The 24873-nt window shown below is 51.5% G+C and overlaps 1 protein-coding gene across 5 annotated transcripts in view; it reads left to right on the top strand.

Annotated features, from left to right (window-relative positions):
* Nucleotides 1–24873, top strand: part of LOC137380790 (slit homolog 1 protein-like) — a 382190-nt gene that overhangs the window by 234302 nt on the left and 123015 nt on the right. For all 5 annotated transcript variants that reach the window (XM_068053147.1, XM_068053145.1, XM_068053144.1 and 2 more), the window contains 4 exons: nt 13641–13784; nt 15696–15839; nt 17837–18003; nt 18557–18689. In XM_068053147.1, the coding sequence (XP_067909248.1) occupies nt 13641–13784; nt 15696–15839; nt 17837–18003; nt 18557–18689 (588 nt within the window). The remainder of the gene's footprint in view (nt 1–13640; nt 13785–15695; nt 15840–17836; nt 18004–18556; nt 18690–24873) is intronic.

Below are 24873 nucleotides of genomic sequence, written 5' to 3'. Positions count from 1 at the left end.
ATGATGTGGAAATAATAATCACATTCAATTGGAATCCACAAGGGGAATCAGTTTCAGACCTTTAACGTAGAGTAAAATCATCCGAAGACACCTCACAGGATAAAGTGGACCCCAAACCAAAGAAGGAGGTGTAAGGAGGGGTGATTACAAGCTTGGTCAAAACAGTGGGTCTTAAAGGAAAAGAGGAAGCTGGAGAATGTTTATAATTCTAAAAGGATTCGATAGGTGGATAGAGACAAACAATTTCCTCTAGTAGAACGAGGGGACTTAATCTTAAAGTTAGTGCGAGGCCATTCAGGAGTGAAATCAGGAAGCGTTTCTTCAAACAGTAGGGAAAATCTGGAACCTTCTGCCTCCAAAAGGATGTGGATGCTGGGCTAAGCTGTAGCTTTCAAGACTGAGGTCGATAGAGTTTTATGAGGTAAGGAGCATGAAACAAAGGGAGCAAAACGAAGTGCAAATCAGCTGCGATCTGGTTGAGTGGCTGAATATCCTCCTGTTCCCAATGTTCCTTGAGGCATGAGGGATAAGGATGGGAATTCCAGAGTTTGGAGGACTAGACAGCTGAAGGCATGCTGCCAAGGATGGGGCAAAGGGAGTGGGGAAATCATATTCCCAGAGATTGCACCTTTCACAGCTGGTTTGTTTATTATGGAGGTAAAAAGAGATTCTACCATTTAATGGTTAAAAGAAAAATCTCTCCCCGAATGAGTCCAATAAAGATGCTTGATGTGAATAGTTGAATAATTCACAATGCTGCAGCCCCAGGTGTTCTACTCTTCCCATTAGCTACTAACCACAAGTGGAGAACTCAGAATCCAGATGTGGATAATTGCATTTCTGATTTTTAAATAACAATCAGCAACAGACACCATCACTAACACACACACAGTCACATCCTCCCACACTAACACACACACACACAGTCACATCCTCCCACACTAACACACACACAGTCACATCCTCCCACACACACACACACACACACAGTCACATCCTCCCACACTAACACACACACAGTCACATCCTCCCACACTAACACACACACACACACACACAGTCACATCCTCCCACACTAACACAAACACACACTGTCACATCCTCCCACACAGTCACATCCTCCCACACTAACACACACACACACACAGTCACATCCTCCCACACTAACACACACACAGTCACATCCTCCCACACTAACACACACACACACAGTCACATCCTCCCACACTAACACACACAGTCACATCCTCCCACACTAACACACACACAGTCACATCCTCCCACACTAACACACACACACACAGTCACATCCTCCCACACTAACACACACACAGTCACATCCTCCCACACTAACACACACACAGTCACATCCTCCCACACTAACACACACACACACACAGTCACATCCTCCCACACTAACACACACACACACAGTCACATCCTCCCACACTAACACACACACAGTCACATCCTCCCACACTAACACACACACACACACACACACAGTCACATCCTCCCACACTAACACACACACACACAGTCACATCCTCCCACACTAACACACACACAGTCACATCCTCCCACACTAACACACACACACACAGTCACATCCTCCCACACTAACACACACACAGTCACATCCTCCCACACTAACACACACACACACAGTCACATCCTCCCACACTAACACACACACACACAGTCACAACCTCCCACACTAACGCACACACACACAGTCACATCCTCCCACACTAACACAAACACACACAGTCACATCCTCCCACACTAACACACACACACAGTCACATCCTCCCACACTAACACACACACAGTCACATCCTCCCACACTAACACACACACACACAGTCACATCCTCCCACACTAACACACACACACACAGTCACATCCTCCCACACTAACACACACACAGTCACATCCTCCCACACTAACACACACACACACAGTCACATCCTCCCACACTAACACACACACAGTCACATCCTCCCACACTAACACACACACACACAGTCACATCCTCCCACACTAACACACACACACACACAGTCACATCCTCCCACACTAACACACACACACACACACAGTCACATCCTCCCACACTAACACACACACACACAGTCACATCCTCCCACACTAACACACACACAGTCACATCCTCCCACACTAACACAAACACACACTGTCACATCCTCCCACACTAACACACACACAGTCACATCCTCCCACACTAACACAAACACACACTGTCACATCCTCCCACACTAACACACACACAGTCACATCCTCCCACACTAACACACACACACACAGTCACATCCTCCCACACTAACACACACACAGTCACATCCTCCCACACTAACACAAACACACACTGTCACATCCTCCCACACTAACACACACACAGTCACATCCTCCCACACTAACACACACACACACAGTCACATCCTCCCACACTAACACACACACACACAGTCACATCCTCCCACACTAACACAAACACACACTGTCACATCCTCCCACACTAACACACACACAGTCACATCCTCCCACACTAACACACACACTGTCACATCCGCCCACACTAACACACACACACACACACACTGTCAAATCCTCCCACACTCACCCTCACACACACACACTCACCCTCCCACACACACTCACCCTCCCACACACACTCACCCTCACACACACACTCACCCTCACACACACACACACACACACACAGACACACACACACTCACTCTCGCACACACACTCACCCAGCCACACACACACACAAACACACACACACCCAGCCACACACACTCACCCAGCCACACACACTCACCCAGCCACACACACTCACCCACCCTCCCACACTCACCCTCCCACACTCACCCTCCCACACTCACACTCACCCTCCCACACTCACACACACACACACACTCACACTCACACACACACTCACACACACACACTCACACACACTCATGCTCCCACACTCGCACACACACACTCACCCTCGCACACACACACTCACCCTTGCATACACACACACACCCTCCCACACTCTCACACACACACTCACCCTCGCACACACACTCACCCTCGCGCACACACACTCACCCTCGCGCACACACACTCACGCTCGCACACTCACACACACACTCACCCTCGCACACTCACACACACACTCACCCTCGCACACACACACTCAGCCTCGCACACTCACACACACACACTCACCCTCCCACACACACATACATGCTCACCATCGCACACTCACACACACACTCACCCTCCCACACTCGCACACACACACTCACCCTCCCACCCTCGCACACACACACTCACCCTCCCACCCTCACTCACACACACTCACCCTCCCACATTCCAACACATACACTCACCCTCGCACACACACACTCACCCTCGCACACACACACTTACCCTCGCACACTCACACACACACACTCACCCTCGCACACACACACTCACCCTCGCACACTCACGCACACACAATCACCCACCCACACACACACATACACACTCACCATCGCACACTCGCACACACACACTGACCCTCCCACACTCTCACACACACTCACCCTCCCACCCTCACTCACACACACTCACCCTCCCACATTCACACACACACACTCACCCTCACACACACACACTCACCCTCACACACACACACTGACCCTCGCACACACACACTCACCCTCCCACACTCACCCTCCCACACTCACCCTCTCACACACACACTCACCCACACACACACTCACCCTCACTCACACACACTCACGCTCCCACACTCGCACACACACACTCACTCACCCTCACTCGCGCACACACACTCACCCTCCCACACTCGCGCACACACACACTCAGCCTCACTCACAGACACACTCACCCTCCCACACTCGCACACACTCACCCTCACTCACACACACTCACCCTCCCACACTCGCACACACTCACGCTCCCACACTCGCACACACACACTCACTCACCCTCACTCGCACACACACACTCACCCTCACTCTCACACACTCACGCTCCCACACTCGCACCCTCACTCACACACACTCACCCTCGCACACTCACAGGCACAATCACCCTCCCACACTCGCACACACACACTCACCCTCACTCACAGACACACTCACCCTCCCACACTCGCACACACACACTCACCCTCGCACACACACACACACCCTCCCACACTCGCACACACACACTCACCCTCACTCACACACACTCACCGTCCCACACTCGCGCACACACACACTCACCCTCACTCACACACACTCACCCTCTCGCACACACACACACACACTCACCCTCCCACACACACACACACTCACCCTCCCACACACACACTCACCCTCCCACACACACACACACCCTCCCACACACACACTCACCCACCCACTCACCCACCCACACTCACACACACTCACCCACCGACACTCACACTCACACTCTCACACTCTCACCCTCGCACACCCACACACACCCTCCCACACACACATACACGCTCACCATCGCACACTCACACACACACTCACCCTCACTCTCACACACTCACCCTCACCCTCCCACACTCACCCTCCCACACACCCTCCCACACGCATCCTCCCACACTCTCACTCACCCTCCCACACTCACTCATACACACACACCCTCCCACACTCGCACACACCCTCGCACACACACACTCACTCTCGCACACTCACACACACACACACTCACCCTCCCACACACACATACACGCTCACCATCGCACACTCAGACACACACTCACCCTCCCACCCTCACTCACACACACTCACCCTCCCACATTCACACACATACGCTAACCTTCGCACACACACACTCACCCTCGCACACACACACTCACCCTCGCACACTCACACACACACACACACTCACCCTCGCGTACACACACACTCACCCTCGCACACTCACACGCACACACACTCACCCACCCACACACACACATACACACTCACCATCGCACACTCACACACACTCACCCTCCCACCCTCACTCACACACACTCACCCTCCCACCCTCACTCACACACACTCACCCTCGCACACACACACTCACCCTCCCACGCTCGCACACACACTCACCCTCACTCACACACACTCACCCTCCCACACTCACCCTCCCACACACACACTCACCCTCTCACACTCACCCTCTCACACACACACTCACCCTCTCACACACACACTCACCCTCACACACACACACTCACCCTCACAGACACACACACACTCTCCCTCCCACACATACACACACACACTCACCCTCACTCACACACACTCACGCTCCCACACTCGCACACACACACTCACCCTCTCGCGCACACACACACACACTCACCCTCCCACACACACACTCACCCTCTCGCACACACACACACACTCACCCTCCCACACACACACTCACCCTCTCGCACACACACACACACTCACCCTCCCACACACACACTCACCCTCCCACTCACGCACACACTCACCCTCACTCACAAACACTCACCCACCGACACTCTCACTCACACACACTCACCCTCCCACCCTCGCACACCTACACTCACCCTCGCACACCCACACTCACCCTCGCACACCCACACTCACCCTCGCACACCCGCACTCACCCTCCCACACACACATACACGCTCGCCATCGCACACTCACACACACACTCACCCTCACTCACACACACTCATCCTCACCCTCCCACACACTCTCCCACACTCACCCTCCCACACTCACCCTCCCACACTCTCACTCACCCTCCCACACTCACTCACACACACTCACCCTCACTCACACACATTCACACTCACCCTCCCACACTCGCACACACACACTCACCCTCCATCCCTCACACACACACTCACCCTCACTCACACACATTCACACTCACCCTCCCACCCTCACTCACACACACTCACCCTCACTCTCACACACTCACCCTTACTCACACACACTCACCCTCCCACCCTCACTCACACACACTCACCCTCCCACCCTCACTCACACACACTCACCCTCACTCACACACACACACCCTCCCACCCTCACTCACACACACTCACCCTCGCACACACACACTCACCCTCGCACACACACACTCACACTCACCCTCCCACCCTCACTCACACACACTCACCCTCACTCACACACACTCACCCTCGCACACACACACTCACCCTCACACACACACACACACACTCACCCTCACACACACACCCTAACCATCCCACACTCACCCTCCCGCCCTCCCACACTCGCCCACCCACCCTCCCGCTCACACACACACACTCACCCTCCCACACACACACACTCACCCTCCCACACTCTCACACACTCACCCTCCCACACACACACACTCACCCTCCCACACACACCTGCTCACACGCTCTCACTCACCCTCACTCACACGCATTCACACACACACACTCACCCTCACACACAAACACTCACCCACCGACACTCTCACTCACACACACTCACCCTCCCACACTCACTCACACACACTCACCCTCACTCACACACATTCACACTCACCCTCCCACTCTCACTCACACACACTCACCCTCCCACCCTCGCACACCCACACACCCTCGCACACCCGCACTCACCCTCCCATACACACATACACGCTCACCATCGCACACTCACACACACACTCACCCTCACACACACACTCATCCTCACCCTCCCACACTCACCCTCCCACACTCACCCTCCCACACTCACCCTCCCACACTCTCACTCACCCTCCCACACTCACTCACACACACTCACCCTCACTCACACACATTCACACTCACCCTCCCACACTCGCACACACACACTCACCCTCCATCCCTCACACACACACTCACCCTCACTCACACACATTCACACTCACCCTCCCACACTCGCACACACTCACTCACCATCCCTCACACACACACACACTCACCCTCCCACCCTCACTCACACACGCTCACCCTCCCACACACACAGACACACTCATCCTCCCACACTCATTCACACACACTCACGCTCCCACACTCGCACACACACACTCACCCTCACTCACACACACTCACCCTCGCACACTCACAGACACACTCACCCTCCCACACTCGCACACACACACTCACCCTCACTCACAGACACACTCACCCTCCCACACTCGCACACACACACTCACCCTCACACACACACTCACCCTCACTCACACACACTCACGCTCCCACACTCGCACACACACACTCACCCTCGCACACACACACACACCCTCCCACACTCGCACACACACACTCACCCTCACTCACACACACTCACACACACTCACCGTCCCACACTCGCGCACACACACACTCACCCTCACTCACACACACTCACCCTCTTGCACACACACACACACTCTCCCTCCCACACACACACTCACCCTCTCGCACACACACACACTCACCCTCTCGCACACACACACACACTCACCCTCCCACACACACACTCACCCTCGCACACCCACACTCACCCTCCCACACCCACACTCACCCTCCCACACACACATACACGCTCACCATCGCACACTCACACACACACTCACCCTCACTCACACACACTCACCCTCACCCTCCCACACTCACCCTCCCTCACTCACCCTCCCACACTCACCCTCCCACACTCACACTCCCACACTCTCACTCACCCTCCCACACTCTCACTCACCCTCCCACACTCACTCACACACACTCACCCTCACTCACACGCATTCACACTCACCCTCCCACACTCTCACTCACCCTCCCACACTCACTCACACACACTCACCCTCACTCACACACATTCACACTCACCCTCCCACACTCGCACACACACACTCACCCTCCATCCCTCACACACACACTCCCCCTCCATCTCTCACACACACACCCACCCTCACTCACACACATTCACACTCACCCTCCCACACTCGCACACACACACTCACCCTCCATCCCTCACACACACACTCCCCCTCCATCTCTCACACACACACCCACCCTCCCACACACACACACACTCACCCTCCCACACTCACTCACCCTCCCACACTCACTCACACACACTCGCCCTCCCGCACTCACACACACTCACTCACCCTCCCGCACTCACACACCCTCCCACACTCACTCACCCTCCCTCACCCTCCCACTCTCACTCACCCTCCCACTCACCCTCCCACTCTCACTCACCCTCCCACACTCACTCACCCTCCCACACTCACTCACCCTCCCACACTCACTCACCCTCTCACACACACTCACCCTCCCACACACCCTCCCACACTCACCCTCCCACACTCACTCACACACACTCACTCACCCTCACACACACACACTCACCCTCCCACACTCACACACACTCACTCACCCTCCCACACTCACACACACTCACTCACCCTCCCACACTCACTCACCCTCCCACACTCACTCTCCCACACACACACTCGCCCTCCCACACTCACTCACACAAACTCACCCTCCCACACTCACTCACACACACTCACCCTCCCACACTCGCACACACACACACTCACCCTCCCTCACTCACTCACCCTCCCACACACACTCACCCTCCCACACTCACACACACTTACTCACCCTCCCACACTCACTCACACACACTCACCCTCCCACACTCACACACACACACACACACACACACACTCACCCTCCCTCACTCACTCACCCTCCCACACACACTCACCCTCCCACACTCACACACACTCACTCACCCTCCCACACTCACACACACTCACCCTCCCACACTCACTCACCCTCCCACAATCACTCACCCTCCCACAATCACTCACCCTCCCACACACTCTCCCACACTCACCCTCCCACACTCACCCTCCCACACGCACCCTCACCCTCCCACACTCTCACTCACCCTCCCACACTCACTCACACACACACCCTCACTCACACACATTCACACTCACCCTCCCACACTCGCACACACACACACTCACCCTCACTCACACACATTCACACTCACCCTCCCACCCTCACTCACACACACTCACCCTCACTCTCACACACTCACCCTTACTCACACACACTCACCCTCCCACCCTCACTCACACACACTCACCCTCCCACCCTCACTCACACACACTCACCCTCACTCACACACACACACACCCTCCCACCCTCACTCACACACACTCACCCTCGCACACACACACTCACCCTCGCACACACACACTCACACTCACCCTCCCACCCTCACTCACACACACTCACCCTCCCACCCTCACTCACACACACTCACCCTCGCACACACACACTCACCCTCACACACACACACACACTCACCCTCACACACACACCCTAACCATCCCACACTCACCCTCCCGCCCTCCCACACTCGCCCACCCACCCTCCCGCTCACACACACACACACTCACCCTCCCACACACACACACTCACCCTCCCACACTCTCACACACTCACCCTCCCACACACACACACTCACCCTCCCACACACACCTGCTCACACGCTCTCACTCACCCTCACTCACACGCATTCACACACACACACTCACCCTCACTCACAAACACTCACCCACCGACACTCTCACTCACACACACTCACCCTCCCACACTCACTCACACACACTCACCCTCACTCACACACATTCACACTCACCCTCCCACTCTCACTCACACACACTCACCCTCCCACCCTCGCACACCCACACTCACCCTCGCACACCCGCACTCACCCTCCCATACACACATACACGCTCACCATCGCACACTCACACACACACTCACCCTCACTCACACACACTCATCCTCACCCTCCCACACTCACCCTCCCACACTCACCCTCCCACACTCACCCTCCCACACTCTCACTCACCCTCCCACACTCACTCACACACACTCACCCTCACTCACACACATTCACACTCACCCTCCCACACTCGCACACACACACTCACCCTCCATCCCTCACACACACACTCACCCTCACTCACACACATTCACACTCACCCTCCCACACTCGCACACACTCACTCACCATCCCTCACACACACACACACTCACCCTCCCACCCTCACTCACACACGCTCACCCTCCCACACACACAGACACACTCATCCTCCCACACTCATTCACACACACGCACGCTCCCACACTCGCACACACACACTCACCCTCACTCACACACACTCACCCTCGCACACTCACAGACACACTCACCCTCCCACACTCGCACACACACACTCACCCTCACTCACAGACACACTCACCCTCCCACACTCGCACACACACACTCACCCTCACTCACACACACTCACCCTCACTCACACACACTCACGCTCCCACCCTCGCACACACACACTCACCCTCGCACACACACACTCACCCTCGCACACACACACACACCCTCCCACACTCGCACACACACACTCACCCTCACTCACACACACTCACCGTCCCACACTCGCGCACACACACACTCACCCTCACTCACACACACTCACCCTCTTGCACACACACACACACTCTCCCTCCCACACACACACTCACCCTCTCGCACACACACACACTCACCCTCTCGCACACACACACACACTCACCCTCCCACACACACACTCACCCTCGCACACCCACACTCACCCTCCCACACCCACACTCACCCTCCCACACACACATACACGCTCACCATCGCACACTCACACACACACTCACCCTCACTCACACACACTCACCCTCACCCTCCCACACTCACCCTCCCACACTCACCCTCCCACACTCTCACTCACCCTCCCACACTCTCACTCACCCTCCCACACTCTCACTCACCCTCCCACACTCACTCACACACACTCACCCTCACTCACACGCATTCACACTCACCCTCCCACACTCTCACTCTCCCTCCCACACTCACTCACACACACTCACCCTCACTCACACACATTCACACTCACCCTCCCACACTCGCACACACACACTCACCCTCCATCCCTCACACACACACTCCCCCTCCATCTCTCACACACACACCCACCCTCACTCACACACATTCACACTCACCCTCCCACACTCGCACACACACACTCACCCTCCATCCCTCACACACACACTCCCCCTCCATCTCTCACACACACACCCACCCTCCCACACACACACACACTCACCCTCCCACACTCACTCACCCTCCCACACTCACTCACACACACGCGCCCTCCCGCACTCACACACACTCACTCACCCTCCCGCACTCACACACCCTCCCACACTCACTCACCCTCCCTCACCCTCCCACTCTCACTCACCCTCCCACTCACCCTCCCACTCTCACTCACCCTCCCACACTCACTCACCCTCCCACACTCACTCACCCTCTCACACACACTCACCCTCCCACACACCCTCCCACACTCACCCTCCCACACTCACTCACACACACTCACTCACCCTCACACACACACACTCACCCTCCCACACTCACACACACTCACTCACCCTCCCACACTCACACACACTCACTCACCCTCCCACACTCACTCACCCTCCCACACTCACTCTCCCACACACACACTCGCCCTCCCACACTCACTCACACAAACTCACCCTCCCACACTCACTCACACACACTCACCCTCCCACACTCGCACACACACACACTCACCCTCCCTCACTCACTCACCCTCCCACACACACTCACCCTCCCACACTCACACACACTTACTCACCCTCCCACACTCACTCACACTTACTCACCCTCCCACACTCACTCACACACACTCACCCTCCCACACTCACACACACACACACACACACACTCACCCTCCCTCACTCACTCACCCTCCCACACACACTCACCCTCCCACACTCACACACACTCACTCACCCTCCCACACTCACACACACTCATCCTCCCACACTCACTCACCCTCCTACAATCACTCACCCTCCCACAATCACTCACACACACTCACCCTCCCACACTCACCCTCACACACTCACCCTCACACACACACACACACACACACACACACTCACTCACCCTCCCACACTCACTCACCCTCCCACAGTCTCACACACTCACTCACCCTCCCTCACTCACTCACACACACACACTCACCCTCCCACACTCCCTCACACAAACTCACCCTCCCACACTCACACACACACACTCACCCTCCCACACTCACCCTCCCACACTCACTCTCCCACACACCCACACACACTCACCCTCCCACACTCACCCTCCCACACTCACCCTCCCACACTCACCCTCCCACATTCCCTCATACACACACTCACCCTCACACACACACACACACACCCTCGCACACACTCAGACACACACACGCACTCACCCTCGCACACTCACACCCTCCCACACTCCCTCACACACTCACCCTCCCACACTCACTCACACACACTCACCCTCTCACACACACTCACTCTCACACACTCACTCACCCTCCCTCACTCACTCACACACACACTCACCCTCCCACACTCCCTCACACAAACTCCCTCCCACACTCACACACACACTCACCCTCCCACACTCACTCACCCTCCCACACTCACTCACACACACACACACACACTCACCCTCTCACACACACTCACCCTCCCACACTCCCTCACACACTCACCCTCCCGCACTCACTCACACACACTCACCCTCACACACACTCACCCTCCCGCACTCTCACACACTCGCTCACCCTCCCACACTCACTCACCCTCCCACACTCCCTCACACACTCACCCTCCCACACTCCCTCACACACTCACCCTCCCACACTCACTCACACACACTCACCCTCTCACACACACTCACCCTCCCGCACTCTCAGCCACTCACTCACCCTCCCACACTCAATCACCCTCCCACACTCACTCACACACTCACCCTCCCACACTCACTCACACACACTCACCCTCCCGCACTCTCACACACTCACTCACCCTCCCTCACTCACTCCCACACACACACACACACACTCACCCTCCCACACACACACTCACCCTCCCACACTCACTCACACACACTCACCCTCTCACACACACTCACCCTCCCGCACTCTCACACACTCACTCACCCTCCCTCACTCACTCACACACACACACACTCACCCTCCCACACTCACCCTCCCACACTCACACCCTCACACACTCACACCCTCACACAAACTCACCCTCCCACACTCACCCTCCCACACTCCCTCACACACACACTCACCCTCACACACACACTCACCCTCGCACACACTCAGACACACACACTCTCCCTCCCACATTCACACGCACACAAACTCACCCTCCCACACTCACCCTCCCACACTCACCCTCCTACACTCACCCTCCCACACACACTCACCCTGACACACTCCCCCTCCCACACTCGCCCTCCCACACACACACACGCTCACCCTCCCACACTCACCCTCCCACACTCACCCTCCCACACACACTCACCCTCCCACACTCACCCTCCCACACTCACCCTCCCACACACACACACACTCACCCTCGCACACTAACACACACACATATGTTTCACTCTGATCTAAGACCCATTTCTCTTTCTTCCCAGAAACCTGAGCAACAACAAGATTGTGGAAATTGAGGATGGAACATTTGAAGGTGCTTCTTCCGTCAGTGAATTACACCTTACAGCCAATCAGCTCGATTCCATTCGAAGTGGGATGTTTAGGGGTCTTGATGGATTAAGAACTTTGTAAGTACATCAACAGGTCCACTGGCAGGTTTTATTCTTAATGCTTAGACTGCCAGCTGGCCAAGCAAGATGTCTGTTTCCCTGGCCAAATGCTTTGTTAGTTTTCACCTCAGTCGTGTTGTATTAACCATTAGTAGTGAAGGGTCATTGAGTGATGGGGGTTCCCACAATACCTCACCTGAAATGCCATGATTCACGCGTGAGCTAAGCATGTCAGTGTTGGTATGCTATTCTACTGCAAGGGCATCATGGCTGATTGAGAAGCCTGTCCTTACCTGCCCTTTCCAGCTGGGATCTTTGGATATTGGGAGCAGGAAATACTGATCTCTCTCCCCACACTAACCCGACTGAAAAAGACCCAGAGGCGAGAGTGTTATCCACAGTCAATGCTCATTGTAGTCGGGGATGGGACTGCTGTTTTATAGCATGTAATGCACAGTGTATTATGCTGCTGCTAAGGTTTAAGGTAGACAGTCCATTTAATGCCACCAGGCTTAATTGCTGTGAATTGACTCTTTGAGGTATTTTGGGGCTATTTATTATTAGTCACAGCATTTTATTTATTGATTCTTGGGATGTGGGCATCATTGGCAACCCTGGTATTTATTGCCCATTCCTAGTTGAGCCTTCTTCTTGAACTACTGCAGTCCCTGTGGATGGACTGTGACTTGGAGGCGACAGTGTTCAGGCTGCTCAGAAGGGTCAACATGAGGTCAGTTAGTGGATAATTGTCTGCAGGCACATCTGGAGGTCAGTCAGAGGCTAATTGTTGTAAGGCACATTCTGAGGTCAATTTTGTAAGGCAGGATGTTATAAGGCACCTTCCTCAGGACAATCAGGGGCTAATTGCTGCAAAGCACATCCTGAGCTCGGTCAGAGGCACATTGTGAGGTCACATGGATGTTTTACGAATGATATTTGAGTTAATCAGGTACAAGAGTGCCACAGACTGCAGGTGTGATACTCTCAAGTATGGCGAATGCACCAGATGTAAGACTTTTATATAGATGGATGAATGTACTTATAAATATAACATATGTGGCAGTGATTTTTTCAAATCAATCTTTCATCCTTTTGCTTTGATTCCATTTCTGTTGTTGTTTAAAGATGTCACATGACACAGGACCTGGACAATGTATTGATTTTGTGATGTGCGAGTTCAAGGAACATTTTTGGTTGTGTGATGGACTGCTGATTATTACTCGGATACTCAGAGTGAATTACAGAAAAATTCAATATCTGGTGTTATATTGCAACCCAGTACAGCTCAGCTTACCCTAGAGAGCTTCTACTCATTACAGATTGTAGATTGGTTGTTTTTTTTCCTGAAGGGAGATGTCTCTACAAACACACACACGCACAGAGAGACAGAGAGAGAGAGGCTGAGACACAGGGAGAAACTAAGAGACACAAGAAGAGAGAGATACAGCCTAATTGTTGGCAGGTACATTCTGAGGTCAGTCAGAGACTAATTGTAAGGTACAGCTGGAGGTCAGTCAGAGACTAATTGTAAGGTACATCTGGAGGTCAGTCGGAGGCTAATGGTTGGTCGGCACATGCTGAGAAAAGAAAGAGACACAAAGAGACAGAGAAAAATTGAGAGAACAAGAAGGGAAAGACAAATACAGGGACCAAGAGAGAGAAATACAAAGAGACTAAGACAGAGCGAGAGAGAGAAACATAAAGACGGACAAACGTGCCATCCCCAGCTTGCTCAGTGTGAGCACTGTTTGAGTCAGGAGATCTATTATAGAGATTAGCAGGCACTTTATTAGCCAATGTCTACGTGTAATGCGTTCTATGGGTCAGTAATTGTTCCTGCTCATCTAGTTAGTTCTCTTCAAATAATCGATCGCTAACCATCCCTGAGCAGACATTCTTACAAGAACTTATCGTTCCTTATTCCCACAGGATGTTGAGGAATAATCGCATCAACTGTATCCACAATGACAGCTTCACGGGACTGAGTGCGGTCCGTCTGCTCTCGCTGTACGACAATCACATCGCCACCATCACACCAGCTGCCTTCGACACCCTGCACTCGCTCTCTACCCTGTGAGTACACAGAGAGGCTGCATCCATCAGTTCATCTCTCGTTCTGTACGGGGGGTTATTTTGCTCTCGGTTATTGGCGGTACAAGGTAGATTGTGGCCCTGATTACACGAGGAGTAACTCTACTTCACCATGAATAAGCTAGAACTTTTATAAATAGAAATACTTTCCCTCTCCACCAGGAATTTTCAATCCTTGGATTGAAGAATTCGAACACTTTAGTTTCAAATACTCGTGCTGGAATTTTGACTCTCTGGCAGGAATGCAGCCTGGAGGTATCAGCAGGAGGCTCAGCTGATCCGTGAGTGCAGTGAATGGTTGTCATATTGGGTGAAGGCCTCCAGAGCTGGCCAAATAAAATAGACATTCTCGAGAATTCCACCATCACCAGTGCCACCAATTGCGATCGTCCCAGCCCAGGCGGCTATTCAAATCCCCCCCACACCCGTTTAGCAACCCTGGACGGTAGAAAGGCACGTATTATAAAGAATTACACAGAATCTACAGCACTGAAACAGGCCATTCGGCCCAACTGGTCTATGCCAGTGTTTATGCTTCACACGAGCCTCCTCCCACCCCTTTTCATCTCACCCTATCACCATATCCTTCAATTCCTTTCCATCTCATGTACTTATCTATCTTCCCCTTAAATGCATCCACGTGATTCACCTCAATCACTCTATATGCATGTACTCTACACACAAACATACACACATCTTGGAATACAGTGTAGAATCTCAAAATTTACTGATGACACCAGACTTGGAGGTGAGGCAAAAAGTGAGGATGATATGAACCGTCTGCAACAGGACATAGATAGACTAGCAGAATGGGCAGACAGGTGGCAGATGGAATTTAATACTAACAAGTGTGAGGTGATGCATTTTGGCAGAAGGAATAGGGTGAGGCAATATAGACTTAATGGCACAGTTCTAAAGAGTGTGCAGGAACAGAGGGACCTGGGGGTACATGTGCATCGATCTTTGAAGGTGGAGGACATATTGAGAGAGTGGTCAGTAAAGCATGTGGGATCTTGGGCTTCATAAATGGAGGCATTGAGTACAAAAGCAGTGAAGTTATGTTGAACCTTTATAAAGCTCTGGTTAAGCCCCAACTGGAGAATTGCATCCAGTTCTGGTCACCACACTTCAGGAAGGATGTGAGGGTCCTTGAGAGAATGCAGAGGAGATTTACCAGAATGGTTCCAGGGATGGAGGATTTTAGTTACAAGGTTCGGTTGGAAAAGTTGTGTTTGTTCTCCTTCGAACAAAGGAGGTTGAAGGGAGATTTAAGAGAAGTGTACATGATTATGACAGGCTTAAATGTTACACAAGGAAAAACTGTTTCCATTATTAAATGGTACAAGGACTAAGGGACACAGATTGAAAGTTTTGAGCAGGAGATGCAGTGGGAATGTAAGAAGCACTTTTTTACGCAGCGGGTGGTAATGACCTGGAACTCACTGCCCACAAGGGTGGTGGAAGTGGAGACGATCAATGACTTCAAGAGGAAGTTGGATGGCCACCCGAGAGAAATAGACTTGCAGGGCCAAGGGGTTAGAGCCGGGGAGTGGGACTGACTGTACAGCTCTGTGGAGAGCCAGCATGGACTCGATGGGCTGAATGGCCTCCTTCTATGCCATATATGACTCTATGACGCTTGCACATTTACATGCACTGAAATGCAGACACACACACATGCATTGTTGAACATAGGCTTCCTCTACATTCATTTAACATGGGAGTACTTGATGCCAACACTGAGCACCTCTCCTATACCTGCCCTCCACATCACTCACCTTCTGCCCTGACATATCTGAAAGTATTGTTCCTGGTTTATCACCTCTATCTTCCAGCGCACACATACATAAACACACATGAACACACACATGCACATGTGCAAACACCCACGGACTTATAACCAGTCACTCCCCTTGCTGCTTCTTACACAGAAAGTTGCAAATTCACATATTAAATGTTCTCCCACGCTCTGACTGCAGCAATCTCCTGGCAAACTCCTTCAACTGTAACTGCCAACTGGCCTGGCTGGGAGAGTGGCTGAGGAAGAGGAAGATAGTCAGTGGAAACCCACGGTGCCAGAAGCCAGACTTCCTGAGAGAGATCCCACTACAGGATGTGGCTTATCAGGACTTCCGCTGTGAAGAAGGTAAAAATTCACCTGCTTTGATGTTGGGGGTAAATAATGTTGTTCACTTTTATTTTGTGAACATTTGTGCTCATTAAAGTGAAGGGTCTTATAGCTGTGCAATGCAATCAAAAGTCCCCATCAAACACTCCCAGGGCAGTTACAGTATGGGGTTAGATACAGAGTAAAGCTCCCTCTACACTGTCCCCATCAAACACTCCCAGGACAGGTACAGCACGGGGTGGGGGGTTAGATACAGAGTAAAGCTCCCTCTACACTGTCCCATCAAACACTCCCAGGGCAGTTACAGCACAGGGTTAGATACAGAGTAAAACTCCCTCTACACTGTCCCATCAAACACTCCCAGGGCAGTTACAGCACAGGGTTAGATACAGAGTAAAGCTCCCTCTATACTGTCCCCATCAAACACTCCCAGGACAGGGTACAGCACGGGGTTAGATACAGAGTAAAGCTCCCTCTACACTGTCCTCATCAAACACTCCCAGGACAGGTACAGCACGGGGTTAGATACAGAATAAATGTCAGTGATGTGAAGCTGTGGTCTCTGCTGCAGGTTATGAGGAGAGTAGCTGCGTCCCTCGCCCTCAGTGTCCCACGGAGTGCACCTGCCTGGAGACTGTCGTCCGCTGCAGCAACAAGCACCTGAAATCTCTGCCGAAAGGCATCCCGAAGAACGTGACTGAACTGTGAGTGAGAGGGGATCAGATGGAACCCACCGTGAGAATTGGATTCTCACTCACTGCCTTGTCTTAGATGCGCATGTGTTTTGTCATACTGCAGTGAACAGATTGTCGCTCAATTGATGCATCTTCACTAGTTTCTGACAGTGACTCTCAGGTAGAGTAGAACAGTGCACACAAAACAGATAGAGAGAAAAACTGAGTGATTGAGAAAAAGATTCAAATGCATTGGGTTAATTTTGCCATAATTTGTACTGTAGGAAAACTGATTCAATCGGATTGCCCGCACGATTTTACTTTCCACGTCAGTTTCAAACTGTGCAGATTGGTTAAAATTGCTGCCAAGGACAAAAATACAGAGAGAGAAGCAAATAGTCAAAAAAGGGACTTGCATTTCTATAGTGCCTTTCATGATCCCAGAATGTCCCAAAGCGCTTCACAGCCAATGAAGTACTTTTTTGAAGTTTAGTTTGGTTGTGATCTTCCAAAATTCCCTAGATTCTAGAACGGTCCCAGCAGATTGGAAGTAAGCAAATGTAACACCGCTATTCAAGAAAGGAGGGAGAGAGAGAAATCAGGGAAATACAGGCCAGTTAGCCTGACATCAGACTTTGGGAAGTTGCTGGAATCTGTTATTTAAGGAGGTATTAACAGGCACTTAGAAAATCACAGTATGATCAGGCAGAGTAAACATGGTCTTATAAAAGGGAAATCATGTATGATAATTTTTTTTTAGAGTTTTTCATGGATGTAACTAGCAGGGTTGATAAAGGGGAACCAGTGGATGTAGTATATTTAGATTTCCAGAGGCATTTGATAAGGTGTCACATAAAAAGTTACTACACAAGCTAAGGGCTCATGGGGTTGCAGGTAATATATTAACATGGATGGAGGATTAGTTAACAGACGGGAAGCAGAGATTAGGGGATAAACAATGCATTTTCAGGTTGGCAGGCTGTAACTAGTGGAGTGCTGCAAGGATCAGTACTGGGGCCTCAGCTATTTACTATCTATATTAATGTCTTAGACAAAGAGACTGAGAGTAATGTATCTAAGTTTACTGACAATACAAAGCTAGGTGGAAAGGTAAGCTATTAAGAAGATGCAAAGAGGCTGCAATGAGATATATACAGGTTAGGTGAGTAGGCAATAAGGTGGAGTATAATGTGGGGAAGTGTGAGGTTATTCACTTTGGTAGGAAGAATAGAAAAGCAGAATATCTTTTAAATGGAGAGAAACTTTTAAATATTCATATGCTGAGAGATTTGGGTGTTCTTGTACATGAAGCACAAATCATTAACATGCAGGTACTGCAAGCAATTAGGAAGACAAATGGCATGTTGTCCTTTGTTACGAGGGGGTTGGAGTATAAGAGTAAGGAAGTCTTGCTACAATAGGACAGGGCCCTGGTGAGGCTCCACCTGGAGCAATGTGTACAGTTTCGGTTTCCTTATCTAAGGAAGGATACGGTTGCCTGGAATGTTTACTAGATTGATTCCTGGGATGAGAGGGTTGTCCTATGAGGAAAGATTGAGTAGAATGGGGCTATATTCTCTAGACTTGAGAAGAATGAAAGGTAATCTCATTGAAATTTAGAAAAATTCTGAGGGGGTTTGACAGGGTCGATGCTGAGAGGTTGTTCCCCCTGGCTGGAGGGTCTAGAAGTAGGGGACACAATCTCAGGATAAGGGATCAGCCATTTAGGACTGAGATGAGAAGGAATTTCTTCACTCAAAGGTTGTGAGTTTTGGAATTCTCTACCCCCGTTAACAGTTCTCGCCTGATCCTAGGGTTACCAACGTGTAGTGTCTCCCACCCACCCTCCTCCTCTAACCAAAAAAAAAGGACTCTAGGGTGTTGATAAGGTAAGCTTTTTATTTAAAACTTCAGTCCGTCGGATTGCTAAGCGAACAAGTTTTGACTTTTTTTTTCGTTTGGTTTTTCAGTAGATTTATTGGGAATCTAGAATAGTGGGAATGGAGGTAAAGGCAGTTGTATGTTCCTCCTGCAGAATGTGGGAGGTAGGGGTCGCCAAGAGTGTCCCTGCTGACTGCATCTGCGGGAAGTGCACCCAACTCCAGCTCCTCGCAGACCGCGTTAGGGAACTGGAGCTGGAGCTGGATGAACTTCGGATCATTCGGGAGGCGGAGGGGATTATTGACAGGAGTTATAGGGAGGCAGTCACACCTCAGGTAAAAGAAGTAGGTAGATGGGTTACCGTCAGGGGAAGGAAAGGGAACCAGCAGGCAGTGCAGGGATCCCCTGTGGCCGTTTCCCTCAACAACAGGTATACCGTTTTGGATACTGTTGGGGGGGACGACTTACCAGGGGTAAGCAATGGGGTGCAGGTCTCTGGCACAGAGTCTGTCCCTGTTGCTCAGAAGGGAAAAGGGAAGAGGAGCAGAGCATTAGTCATTGGGGACTCCATAGTTAGGGGAACAGATAGGAGGTTCTGTGGGAACGAGAGAGACTCACGGTTGGTGTGTTGCCTCCCAGGTGCCAGGGTACGTGATGTCTCCGATCGTGTTTTTGGGATCCTTAAGGGGGAGGGGGAGCACCCCCAAGTCGTGGTCCACATAGGCACCAACGACATAGGTAGGAAGAGAGATGGGGATTTAAGGCAGAAATTCAGGGAGCTAGGGTGGAAGCTTAGAGCGAGAACAACCAGAGTTGTTATCTCTGGGTTGTTGCCTGTGCCACGTGCTAGCGAAGAGAGGAATAGGGAGAGAGAGGAGTTGAACACGTGGCTGCAGGGATGGTGTAGGAGGGAGGGTTTTGGTTTCCTGGATAATTGGGGCTCTTTCTGGGGTAGGTGGGACCTCTACAAACAGGATGGTCTTCACCTGAACCAGAGGGGTACCAATATCCTGGGGGGGAGATTTGTTAGTGTTCTTCGGGGGGGTTTAAACTAAATCAGCAGGGGAATGGGAACCTAAATTGCAGTGCCAGTGTACAGGCTGTTGAGAGTAGTGAGGTAGGGGATAAGGTTACAGGGACGCAAGAGGGCACTGGCAAGCAAGAACTTGGTTTAAAGTGTGTCTACTTCAACGCCAGGAGCATCCGGAATAAGGTGGGTGAGCTTGCAGCATGGGTTGGTACCTGGGATCCTGATGTTGTGGCCATTTCGGAGACATGGGTAGAGCAGGGGCAGGAATGGATGTTGCAGGTTCCGGGATTTAGATGTTTCAGAAAGAACAGAGAAGAGGGTAAAAGAGGGGGGGGTGTGGCATTGTTAATCAAGGAAAGTATTACAGCGGCAGAAAGGACGTTTGAGGACTCGTCTACTGAGGTAGTCTGGGCCGAGGTTAGAAACAGGAGAGGAGAGGTCACCCTGTTGGGAGTTTTCTATAGACCTCCGAATAGTTCCAGAGATGTAGAGGAAAGGATAGCGAAGATGATTCTCGACAGGAGCGAGAGTAACAGGGTAGTGGTTATGGGGGACTTTAACTTTCCAAATATTGACTGGAAATACTATAGTTCGAGTACTTTAGATGGGTCTGTTTTTGTCCAGTGTGTGCAGGAGGGTTTTCTGACACAGTATGTGGACAGGCCAACCAGGGGCGATGCCACATTGGATTTGGTACTGGGTAATGAACCCGGCCAGGTGTTAGATTTAGATGTAGGTGAGCACTTTGGTGATAGTGATCACAATTCGGTTAGGTTTACCTTAGCGACGGGCAGGGACAGGTATATACCGCAGGGCAAGAATTATAGCTGGGGAAAGGAAATTATGACGCGATTAGGCAAGATTTAGGATGTGTAGGATGGGGAAGGAAACTGCAGGGGATGGGCACAAACGAAATGTGGAGCTTATTCAAGGAGCAGCTAATGCGTGTCCTTGATAAGTATGTACCTGTCAGGCAGGGAGGAAGTTGTCGAGCAAGGGAGCCGTGGTTTACTCAAGAAGTTGAAGCGCTTGTCAAGAGGAAGAGGGCGGCTTATGTTAGGATGAGACGTGAAGGCTCAGTTAGGGCGCTTGAGAGTTACAAGCTAGCCAGGAAGGATCTAAAGGGAGGGCTAAGAAGAGCAAGGAGAGGACACGAGAAGTCATTGGCGGATAGGATCAAAGAAAACCCTAAGGCTTTCTATAGGTATATCAGGAATAAACGAATGATAAGAGTTAGAACAGGGCCAATCAAGGATAGTAGTGGGAAGTTGTGTGCGGAATCAGAGGAGATAGGGGAAGCGTTAAATGAATATTTTTCGTCAGTATTTACAGTAGAGAAAGAAAATGTTGCCGAGGAGATTACTGAGATACAGCCTACTAGGCTAGATGGGATTGAGATTCACAAGGAGGAGGTGTTAGCAATTTTGGAAAGAGTGAAAATAGATAAGTCCCCTGGGCCAGATGGGATTTATCCTAGGATTCTCTGGGAAGCCAGGGAGGAGATTGCAGAGCCGTTGTTGTTGATCTTTAAGTCGTCATTGTCGACAGGAGTAGTGCCGGAGGACTGGAGGATAGCAAATGTTGTCCCCTTGTTCAAGAAGGGGAGTAGAGACAGCCCTGGTAATTATAGACCTGTGAGCCTTACTTCGGTTGTGGGTAAAATGTTGGAAAAGGTTATAAGAGACAGGATTTATAATCATCTTGAAAATAATAAGTTCATTTGCGATAGTCAGCACGGTTTTGTGAAAGGTAGGTCGTGCCTCACAAACCTTATTGAGTTTTTCGAGAAGGTGACCAAACAGGTGGATGAGGGTAAAGCCGTGGATGTGGTGTATATGGATTTCAGTAAGGCGTTTGATAAGGTTCCCCACGGTAGGCTATTGCAGAAAATACGCAAGTATGGGGTTGAAGGTGATTTAGAGCTTTGGATCAGAAATTGGCTAGCTGAAAGAAGACAGAGGGTGGTGGTTGATGGCAAATGTTCATCCTGGAGTTTAGTTACTAGTGGTGTACCGCAAGGTTCTGTTTTGGGGCCACTGCTGTTTGTCATTTTTATAAACGACCTGGATGAGGGTGTAGAAGGATGGGTTAGTAAATTTGCGGATGACACGAAGGTCGGTGGAGTTGTGGATAGTGTCGAAGGGTGTTGTAGGGTACAGAGGGACATAGATAGGCTGCAGAGCTGGGCTGAGAGATGGCAAATGGAGTTTAATGCGGAGAAGTGTGAGGTGATTCACTTTGGAAGGAGTAACAGCAATGCAGAGTACTGGGCTAATGGGAAGATTCTTGGTAGTGTAGATGAGCAGAGAGATCTTGGTATCCAGGTACATAAATCCCTGAAAGTTGCTACCCAGGTTAATAGGGCTGTTAAGAAGGCATATGGTGTGTTAGCCTTTATTAGTAGGGGGATCGAGTTTCAGAGCCACGGGGTCATGATGCAGCTGTACAAAACTCTGGTGAGGCCGCACCTGGAGTATTGCGTGCAGTTCTGGTCACCGCATTATAGGAAGGATGTCGAAGCTTTGGAAAGGGTGCAGAGGAGATTTACTAGGATGTTGCCTGGTATGGAAGGAAGGTCTTACGAGGAAAGGCTGAGGGACTTGGGGTTGTTTTCGTTAGAGAGAAGGAGGAGGAGAGGTGACTTAATAGAGACATACAAGATAATCAGAGGGTTAGATAGGGTGGATAGTGAGAGTCTTTTTCCTCGGATGAGGATGGCAAACACGAGGGGACATAGCTTTAAGTTGAGGGGTGAAAGATATAGGACAGATGTCAGAGGTAGTTTCTTTACGCAGAGAGTAGTAGGGGCGTGGAATGCCCTGCCTGCAACAGTAGTAGACTCGCCAACTTTAAGGGCATTTAAGTGGTCATTGGATAGACAGATGGATGTAAATGGAATAGTGTAGGTCAGATGATCGGCGCAACATCGAGGGCCGAAGGGCCTGTACTGCGCTGTAATATTCTAAAAAATTCTAATTCTAATGGTAGTCCTGGAGACGTTATCACATGACCTTCAAAAGCTCCGCCCCATGCTGCCACCATTGGTCGCCTGACACCATCCTCGCGGCACCTGCCTACCCACAGCCGATAGGAAAGCGAACAGCCTCTTCATTACCTGATTGGACGATTTTTGACTTAGTCAAACAGCCATTTTCCCCATCATCTTTCAATTTTTTTTAATGCCCTGATGATTTTTTTCCCCTCATCGTTCACAGCGGTGTTCTGGAGATCGATCCAGGACAATCCTGGAGGTTTAATAGTTCTACTTGATCCCCCCCACACATCTGGGATTGTCCAATGCAG

This window comes from Heterodontus francisci, chromosome 20 (genome assembly GCF_036365525.1).
Source record: "Heterodontus francisci isolate sHetFra1 chromosome 20, sHetFra1.hap1, whole genome shotgun sequence".
Taxonomy (NCBI): domain Eukaryota; kingdom Metazoa; phylum Chordata; class Chondrichthyes; order Heterodontiformes; family Heterodontidae; genus Heterodontus; species Heterodontus francisci.
The sequence above is the reverse complement of the archived record's forward strand: the minus strand, read 5'-3'. Positions and strand labels throughout refer to the sequence as shown.